The sequence below is a fragment of the Ostrea edulis genome, chromosome 5, assembly GCF_947568905.1.
Source record: "Ostrea edulis chromosome 5, xbOstEdul1.1, whole genome shotgun sequence".
In the NCBI taxonomy this organism is placed as follows: domain Eukaryota; kingdom Metazoa; phylum Mollusca; class Bivalvia; order Ostreida; family Ostreidae; genus Ostrea; species Ostrea edulis.
Genome location: NC_079168.1, coordinates 20,949,861 through 20,959,805, shown reverse-complemented (window position 1 = coordinate 20,959,805; position 9,945 = coordinate 20,949,861). Strand labels below are relative to the sequence as shown.

The 9,945-nt window shown below is 37.0% G+C and overlaps 1 protein-coding gene across 1 annotated transcript; it reads right to left on the bottom strand.

Moving 5' to 3' along the window:
• Positions 1–3,813: 3,813 nt before the first annotated feature.
• Positions 3,814–9,766, bottom strand: LOC125650578 (glutaredoxin-related protein 5, mitochondrial-like). The gene is made up of 2 exons (XM_048878971.2): positions 9,414–9,766; positions 3,814–4,056 (listed from the first exon to the last, which is right to left on the bottom strand). Exons 1-2 carry the CDS (start codon positions 9,682–9,684, stop codon positions 3,884–3,886), a joined length of 444 nt encoding a protein of 147 aa, XP_048734928.2. The 5' UTR covers positions 9,685–9,766; the 3' UTR covers positions 3,814–3,883.
• Between the last annotated feature and the right edge of the window lie 179 nt (positions 9,767–9,945).

The following is a 9,945-nucleotide window of genomic DNA, read 5'->3' as shown; positions in this document are numbered from 1 at the left end:
ATTTTTTTTAAAAAGGGAGAGGGGTCGTTTAAGGTTGCTGTTGTGGTCCCTGTAGATCGAGACACCTTCCACACTTTCGGTTCCCGTGGGGATCCGGGTTAGAACAGGTCCCCGGTACCCCTTGCTTGTCGTAAGAGGCGACTAAAAGGGATGATACCGCTAAAACCGACGCCCCGTGTCACAGCAGGTGTGGCTGCTCAAAGTCCATAAGTACCAAGCATACACCGGCAATGGTGATGTCTCCATATGAGTGAAAAATTCTTGAGCGGTACGTTAAACAATAGGCAACCAACCAACCCCCACTCTTGGAAGCACTTGTAGTGTTATACGGGTAAAGCATAAGCTATAAATGGTTTTTAAGCCAAAATATCCAATTTTTTCATTGGGGGAATTCGTGAGAATTCAGGGGGACAATCTTCGAGAGGCTTGTTTATTTTGGTCTCAAACGAGTTGTATTCCATAGCTGTTCACAGACAATCGAAGCACTATAAATGATACACACGGGACGAATCCCCGCAAGGTCTTGAATCCTGGTTGGGCAATTCAAAAAGAATTTCAGACTTCATGAGAGTGTTTTATCGTTATGCTCCTAAAGACTTTCAATGGGTTTTACTTACAACGAGGAGTCTGGATCTGAATGTCCTCCTTCATCTACAGGTTTTCGATGGCAAAGAATTTACTCAAATCGCAACTGTCCTCTTCTAATGGACACAAACCAAAATATTGATCAAAGTGTCTTCCATTATCGGTTACTGGTTAACAAATTATATTTTACGCATACCAATATCCTGGAGTGGGACCCGGGATAACCCCAACAAATATACAAGAGATTTACACATCAAGTGTTTTTCACAGGAATTTTTACCATTGAGTACGATATAACAGTGTCTCTGAATAAATGAGTGGGTATGTTGTCAATGAAGAAGATACACAATGCCTCTAGTCTCTTCTTTTTCACATACCAAACTCCGTAAGGTGGGATGGGGAATTATCCCACAAATATACAAAGACACTTACAATTCAAAAATATTTTTCACAAGAACTCGTACCCTGTCTCTGAATATGGGTATGTTTTGAATGACGCAGATGCATGCATTGAGCGATATGCCGATATTGAACGATGCAGTCATTTTCATGTACAAATGTATGAAATTTATATTCTTCGTTCATTTCTGTCGAAATTTCCATTCGCTAAAATAAATTTACTATATTTATCAAGATCCATACGCGCATTATTCACAACTGTCGCACATTCATGAGGAAAAGACTATCATTACATTCGGTAGAGATATCAAAGGTAAAGACATTGGACATGTAAATATTATAGTGTAACGAAAAGAAAATCTTTGGGTTCCAACGATGAGATCCATGATCCATAGTCCAAGAATGCGAAGACACAGATGTAATGTCATCATCGTCATCAACAACAACCGGTTTTGATTATACAGGCCTTGTATTAATCCTCGTGTCAAGGGTGTGGTCTATCTGTCGAGAGCGAAGTCTTTCTCTCCACACCTGGAGATCCATTGGGTTGGTAGAGTCCATGTTCAGGGCTATACACGATCACGCTTCACGAGTTCGTCCCAAGAAAGCTTTGGTCTGCCTTGACCCCACTGTGCTACAATGTTCACGCAGCTGACCTGCGAGATCTAGTTTGTGCTTCGCTCAACGTGTCCAAGCCATCTCAGCCTGCCCAATTGGAGAACGTCAGCAATGTCTCTTGATTGGAGCCTAGATAGAAGAGTCTCAAAGTGGATGTCATCTTCAGGCTTGACCAGGCAGGTCCATCCTATCATGGATCTGTCGTTACGTTGAGGGCACTTGACGTATTTAGTATAGATAAAGTTATAATGAGCAACAATATAAACCAGCTCGTGCAAGCGTATCATTTGTACATATGAAAGGCAAATTGCAACAATTGAAAACACGAATAAGAATGAGCCAGATTGTTTTTAGATCTATTGACATTACAGAATCTACCTAAACTATCATTGCTTCGAGTTAATGTGGTATGCTGTACATGTACATAAATGTAAATAGCCGTAAAAATTACGGCATATGTATACTTTTTCTGTTTCAACTTATTTCTTAATGCTAACGGTGACACGTTACGAAATCATGCTGATTAGGTCACAAAACTGACTACATGCGTATAAATAATTTATGAAGAATTGTTGTTCTAAATGCTGTTGGCCGGAAACATTCCCTAGCATGAAATTTGAGTCAGACGTTTAACTGCTTGTCGGACAATTTGGGCGATATATTTTTCATTGGTTTCTTCACATGTGGTCATGCAGTTCAGCCATCACAATCTTCTATAGAAAACAGAACTTTTTCTCAGTCCCCGTCACCTATCATTTTTTTCTTGTCCATCTCAATCTCATGGAAAATTACCGTGCTCTAACTTTTCAAATGGCATCCCTTTAAAAAGGAAAGGACGGGGGTTTGTTGCTTTTTTCTTGCTTTGATGAAGGATTTAGTATAAATAGGGGCCTACTATATATATTTGAAAGTTTAGATAGGTAAGCTTCATGCAGAATTTTGCATCTTTCTATTTGATGATATTAACATGCACCCCCAGTTTTTCTTCTTTGGATATTGGGGTAAAACACATACAGTGCTTGTTAATGTGTCGTTTTTGTTGTTGTTTTTCAGCTCAAAGGTCAAGTGAGCTTTTCCTATCACCCGTCGTCCGTCTGTAAACTTTTCCGGAACCATTGGATCAATTTAAACCAAACTAGGCGGAAAGCATTTTTGGGAGAAGGGGATTCAAGCTTATCTAAATGAAGGACAAAGTCCTTTCCCGAAGGGGAGATAATCATGAAAGTGCAAAAAGAGGGTGGGGTAATTTAAAAATCATCAGAACCACTGCACTGGGCCAGGAAAATTGAAATTTATATGAAAACTTCTTTATGAAATTTATATCAAAACTTATGGCACGGGTAGGGTGGGGCTACATTGGGGGATCAAAGTTTTAATTACAAGCGATTATAGGGAAAATCTTCTCAAAAAACCACTGGGTCCGAAAAGTTTCGTGACATAGAGTAGATCCAAGTTAGTGCAATTCATGGTCCCCAGGGGTAGGTTGGGGCCACAATAGGGGATTCTTTATGGCAAGATCTTGTACACTATGGTCACTTGTCTTGCGTTTGATCTTTTTACCTTCGTTTAAAAAAGACCATGACCTATTCAACCTCTCTTGCAACTATTGAAGGTAAGGCTTTCATATTTTGTAAAGTTTGACCTTGTGACCTTAGTGTTGGATCTACCTTTTAAATTTCTGACCTATTCAATATCTCCAGAACTATTCAAGGTAGATTTTTTCATATTTTGTATTTCTTATGGCAAGACTTTTTATTTCATACTATGACCTTGAAAGTTTACCTACTTTTAAGAAAATGTAATCTGTTAAATATCTTCAGAAGTATTCTAGGTGGGACTTTTGTATTTCGTATATATAGATTTTTATGACAAGACCTTGTGATACCATTTTATTTGATTTTGTGACCTTGACCTTCTTTCTTTAAAAAGCCTGACCTAATCAATATCTCCTGAACTATTCAAGGTAAAACTTCCATATTTTTTATAGAATTCTTTATGGCAAGACCTTGATATACTTTAGTGTTTGACCATGTGACCTTGAAGTATGACTTACTTTTAATAAAAAAAATTTAAATACCTATTCAATACCTCCTGAACTATTTAAGATGGAGCTTTTATATTTTGTATGTAGATTTCTCTAGAACTATACATGTATATAGAATTAGATACAGACAACCAGTTGTATATTCACATGAACAAAAAACAAAATGATAATCAACCCAATTTTTTTTTATTATGACATGAAATTAAAGCATAAAATGGCTTACAAGATACAATAGAATCATGACTTTTCTTCTGTCTTGTCTAATAGCACTGATTGTATGCCAACTTTTTGTAATTCTTCTACTAGTTCTCCATTTTTGTGCATTTCCAGCATAAGGTCACATCCTCCTACAAATTCCCCATCAATGAAGACTTGTGGAATTGTAGGCCAGTTACTGTATTCCTTTATTCCTTAAATTAGAAAAAATATTTGAGAACTTGAAATCTCTCTCTCTCTCTCTCTCTCTCTCCCTCCTTCTCTCTCTCTCTCTCTCTCTCTCCTTCTCTCTCTCTCCCTCTCCTTCTCTCTCTCTCTCTCTCTTAGTAATGTGCATTTTAATTACTTGGCATTGAGAACCTTACTGTATTCCTTTATTCCTTAAAATAAAAAAAAATTGAGAACTTGAAATCTCTCTCTTTCTCTCTCTCTCTCTTTATGTAGTAGTGATGTGTATTTTAATTACTTTGGCATTGAGAACGTTAGTGGATTTTCTAAAACAAAAGTTGTCTGAAATACATGTATCGATGCTTGAATTTCATTTTTCATGGATTTAGCTTTTCATCGAATAAAATAATCCCCAACAGCAACCGGAATGAGCAGAAGAAAGTGCTTTAGGCCAAATAAAAGTGTGATATTTGGACCTGGGATCTCTGAATCTTTAGTCTGTACCACTCACCTAATACTATCATATCCCTCCGATGTGTTTATCATTTACAACTTTATACTGGTAATAGGAAAAGGAAGGCTTCAAAGATACTCATAAAAAACTTGGCCAAGATTATGAAGAATCAAAACCCAATGATTGATGAGTATCAAAGCTTCAAAAGTCCTATGTACAAATTGCAGTCTGACCATTTGTACTTTTTCCCTTCCCATTACATTTGGTATAAGCAACCCCCTTAAACAACACAGAAAAAAATATCTGCCAGTTAAGAACCTGGTTGTCTTCAGGGGCAATATCATTTATGGGGAAGGAATATAGCAAAATTGGTCCATTTTGACTGCCAGTAACCAAATCACTCTGACATTGTTAGAACACTTTATAGAATTCAAAGGTCCTGACTTCAAATCAATAGCTGCTCTGCTGTATTTTCTCTCTCCACATTATCCTTATATTCATTCATGGTAGAAAGGATCTGTTTCTAATTATTTGTAGCGGTCACTGGTGGCCAAATAGCTCAGTTGTTAGAGCACCTGACTAAAATTTAAGGGGCCTGGGTTCAAATCCCGGTCTAGTCTGTTACATTTTCTCCCTTCCTGTTACATATTAAACACACTATGATGATAATGAGCTCTAAATAGTATGTGGGTTAGAAAATTAATCCATCAAATTTCGGTACAAGGAATTACCAGAAACATCGTAAACACCAGGTAATTCCCGAAAACACCAAAAAGAGTACCGAAAATGCCAATGTATCATCAAAAACACATCTGGGTTGATAGTTCATACCTGTAAATACATATATCCAAAGTGTCATTCATATTGAAGGAGAATTGAATGAGCTATGGGTAATTTTATATTTCAGACTGCATTTATCGGCGCCATTGGCGTCCATGTTAGCCAATCAGAATGTTGTTCCTGGTGGTTAATTCAAATTCAACCTGACTATGAATACGTATTTTGTCAAGCATAATTCCAAAATAAAAGTTATATTTATTAACCCAATATCACAGTAGAGAGAGAGAGAGAGAAAGAGAGAGAAAGAGAGAGAGACAGCAGTTAAATTTCGAATACAAGCACTTTCCTACATTTGTGCCTTAGGGCCGATTTGCATTTAGTCGCTCTACTAACTACTAAGGACCTATTCTAACCCAGTCTCCTGAAAAAATTATGTTCCTATCATGCATAAATATGTATAAATCATTGATTTTGCAAAATCTTATGACATTAAAGGAGGGTGGAATATTACTTTATTAAAGTGAATAGTCCAACATCATGAATTAAACAGAGGGGGCTATAAAGTCCTCTTTTCCTATCTAGTTCTTTATAAATTATTTATGAGTATTTATTAGATGTACAGTAGCTCCATGTCCTAATGCATAGGGACAATCCTCTTGATGAACATTATTGGGTTTTTTTTCTTATTTATATATGTCGCAATGTGAAATTGAATTGTAATCTTTACTCTGACTTTATTAGAAGACACAGAATTACAGAATTAATATGTACAAGGAAGTTGCTATAAATCAATGATCTTATATGTGATGAAAATTATCCATAAATTATATATACCAATTAAAAAAACCACAGAGCTTCAATTTGAAATAACCGCCGGGAATGACATTCTGATTGGCTAGCATGGATGCCATTAATCTCGGCTGAGATTCGGCTTGGCTGAATATTTGGACTGAGCTGAATCTCAGCTGAGATTAGGACGCCATAGGCGCTGATAAAGGCAATCTAATTAAAATTAGATGTTAGATCCGCTCACATACTCACTATTTGTGTAGCGAGTATGTGAGCAGTCGGATCTAACATCTCATTTTAATTGCGAATATTTGTCAGTTTTTTCCCCTATTTCAAACATAGGTGGCGCAAGACTCATTTACGTCCTTGTTGACTTTTGGTGTACATAAGATTTATGAGAGAGTGTAAGGTTTTTGTTGTGCAAACAGGGAGCGGGGGTAGAATTCCCAAGAAATGAACCTTTTAAAAAAACTAATTGGTTCATTGTCATCAAATGTGACAGCGACAACGATCGTTTTAAGTTCCACTCAGCATCGTGCGCTAGAAACACCATGCACCAGTCTTCAGTTCAGTCAGACTTCACAGATATCAGATGACGACTTTGTTGCAGAAAGTATTTATGGTGGGTTATCGCAATTCACCTTTGAATTAGAACGCTTTACCCGATATAGTATTGCGTTGTGTGACGACACAATTGAATGAGACGATTGAACAATTTGAATGACATGTTTGATGTAATACAAAAAGAGTTTTCATTGGCCGATTACAGCCCGCCCACTTTCTCGAGCGGATTCAGTGTAGCTGGAGAACTGTACACCTCTTATAAAAACCTTTGATTTACGGGTCACAAAAAGCTGCGGACGGTTGAGGTCTGAAATCGGTGTATTCTTGTGTTGCTGTCTCATAAACTCAATATAAAAAAATCTTAACATATTTTCCTACTATATACTTGCGTCCAAACATACCTTCAAATATTCATTAAAGCCACACACCACCCGAAAACTCGCAGCTTCAAATGATTTCGTTTGTTGACGTAGCCATGTTAGGTAGCCGGTCAATTCGAACTTTTGCTATTGGTATCTATTCATAAAATCGGTTGTAAGTTATGTATTCGCTCTTCATTTATTATCAACACGAATAATTAATAGAAATTAAAACATTTTTGAACCAGTTTTTGTAAAGGTAAAATAAGCTCTAGATGAACGAAAATGCTACATAAGGACATTAGATGGAGACCGGCCGGCACGGTCACTCATGACTAATGAAAGCCGCACTGTCGTGAGTTTAGCTATTTGAATAATTATCATTTAATAGGACTGGGGTGGTATATTATTGAAACAATTTAGCTAAAATATTTGTGGGGTATTAGTACACATCTAGACGCTAATGTGCCAATGTGGAAATGAACCGGAATTCGAATTGACTGGCTACCAAACATGGCTACGTCTACGAACGAAATCATCAAAAGCTGTGATCGAGTTTTTGGGTCGTATGGGGCTTTAATAAATATTTGAAAGTATGTTTGGACACAAGTATAGTAGGAAAATATGTTAGGAATTTTTTTTATATTAAATTTATGAGACAACAACACAAGAATACAACTTTTTCTCTTTCTTCCTTTAAAGTTTTTTTTCCAACTAGCATCTGGCCGTCATGTTTTCAAATGCTGACTACTCCCGTATAAGGGAATTTGGGCGGACTTATACATATGGACCAATGAGAGTTTCTGTTGCATTTCGCAATTGTATTACAAACAGATTCAATTGTGTCGTCACACAACACAATACTATATCGGCCAAAGCGTTCTAATTCAAAGGTGAATTGCGATAAACATTTGCTCTGTAGATCGTAATATTCTGCATTAATGTTTTATTCTGAAATTTTATCTATCCTTAATGATAGTCATCAATGATCTTATAATTCTATGACTCTCACCCCCCCCCCCCCCTTATAGACTAGATCTATAATCGAACAGGGGAAATGTGAGTCATCAATATATAAGAGAAGTATGGTACAAAAAATATTTAAGATGTCATTTAAAAATTAATTTTAAAGTTAACCAAGGTCGTCAAAATATCAATGAACACGATTCCTAACAGCAGCCCCCCCCCCCCCCCCCCCCCCCCCTTAATATTCTTAATCCTCGATCGAGAGGGGGGTTGGTTCCGCATCATATTGTTTTAAACATATGCAATTCAACAACTTATAAAGAATTTTGATGTATTGTGTATTATATATTCAACCTAAACTACTGTTTAAGCATGTAAACTTAATCACGAAGTAGTTTATAGTGAAAAACGTTCAATGTGTATTGAATGTATTTATTTAATCGATGTGACAGAGAAAATTCGGTTGCAGCTGAAACTCTCAATGTGCTCTCCTTTCCGCCCAGAGAGTCTTGCATTGCGTTTTCTAAGTTTGTCTCTAAGCGCAGCGAGGTCCTACGAACCGTAATCCGCCTTCGTTACTAAATATTCAACAACTTTCTAATCTAATCGTGTCCGTCCGACGCTCTCTTAAACTTGAGGTTAGAAACGCCTTGGACGTTAATGGATCGTGCACCACCTGTAATCAAGGGCGAGTAATTTGAAGTTTTATTTGCCATTAGATTGCGATAAAGGCAGACTGAAATACAGTATACAAAATTAGCCATAGCTCATTCAATTCTCCTTCAACGGGTTGGGAACACTTCCCCTATAGCGAGATATTCTCGCTAAAACACGATTATCCCTCTTTAGCGAGAAATAAACATTACCATTAAACAGGTGTTTTGGCGTCTTTATTGAAAACAGTGGCAAATCCCGTGCAACGCTGAATAAGTGCGACACGCACTCAACATGATGCGAATTGTTTCTAAGAAATTGACAACATAGTCATGAAATTGCATATCAAAGTTGCTGCGTAAGTGGGTAGCAGTCTGAAATCCAATACACATCGTGAGTGTTTTTGTTTTGATTCATATATTTGCAGAAGTATCAGACATTTTAGCACATTTTCTTCTTTTCACGTGAATCACGAAAAGACGTACTCCGCGGGTGTTTTTCTCGGTTGTACGGGATATATTTATTCTTGCTAGAGAGGGATAATTGCGTTTTAGCGAGAATATCTCGCTATAGGGGAAGTGTTCCCAACCTGTTCAATATGAATGACACTTTGGATATATGCATTTTCAGGCATGAACTATCATCCTAGAGGTGTTGTTTTTATGATACACCATTGTTTTCGGTACTTTTTTGATGTTTTCGGGAATTACCTGGTTTTTCCGGTAATTCCATGCAATACATAAATGCGAGTTGGGCTTTATTCTTATAATTTCTAAAATGATAACGCATTGATTGTCATATCTCCGGAAATACTCACCTTGGCGCAAATTTTCATCATCAAGAATGTTATGGGAGTCATATTGCTCAACACCATGGAAATCAAGAATCTGCACAACTGCGTTGCTGAATCCGCATCTTGGTGATGCTGGTGTACCCTTCATGAATACCACTAGTTTTTTATTCTTCACAAGCCCGTCAATATATTCTTTACTTCCAGTATCAACAGAATACCGTGCTGCTAAAATCCTTGAGAATGACGACAAGGTATTTCTGCCTTGTAGTTGTATACTTTTACGCAATGCATTCATTTTTTCCACCTTGACTGTGCTCAACCAAGCAACACTTCCGTATTTGAAATCCGCACTCCTTGATAGAATATAGTTCTGAAATGAAGTATGAATTTTATAGTTTCTGATGCATCAATTCAATAGTGAGAAATTCAACTTGTGAATTTGTTCTGAACTTATGGCTTAATTGTCTATCGTTATGTTCATCAGTTAGTTTTCCTGTGTTGGCAGTGAATAAGTATTCCTACGATGTAAACTTCCGGTACCGATTTGTCAAGCAAA

Coding starts and splice junctions, on each gene's coding strand:
- LOC125650578 (XM_048878971.2), bottom strand. CDS start 9,684: ATGAATGCATTGCGTAAAAGTATACAACTACAAGGCAGAAATACCTTG. Junction 4,057..9,413: donor TGATGAAAATTTGCGCCAAG/GTGAGTATTTCC, acceptor TTCTAATTTAAG/GAATAAAGGAATACAGTAAC.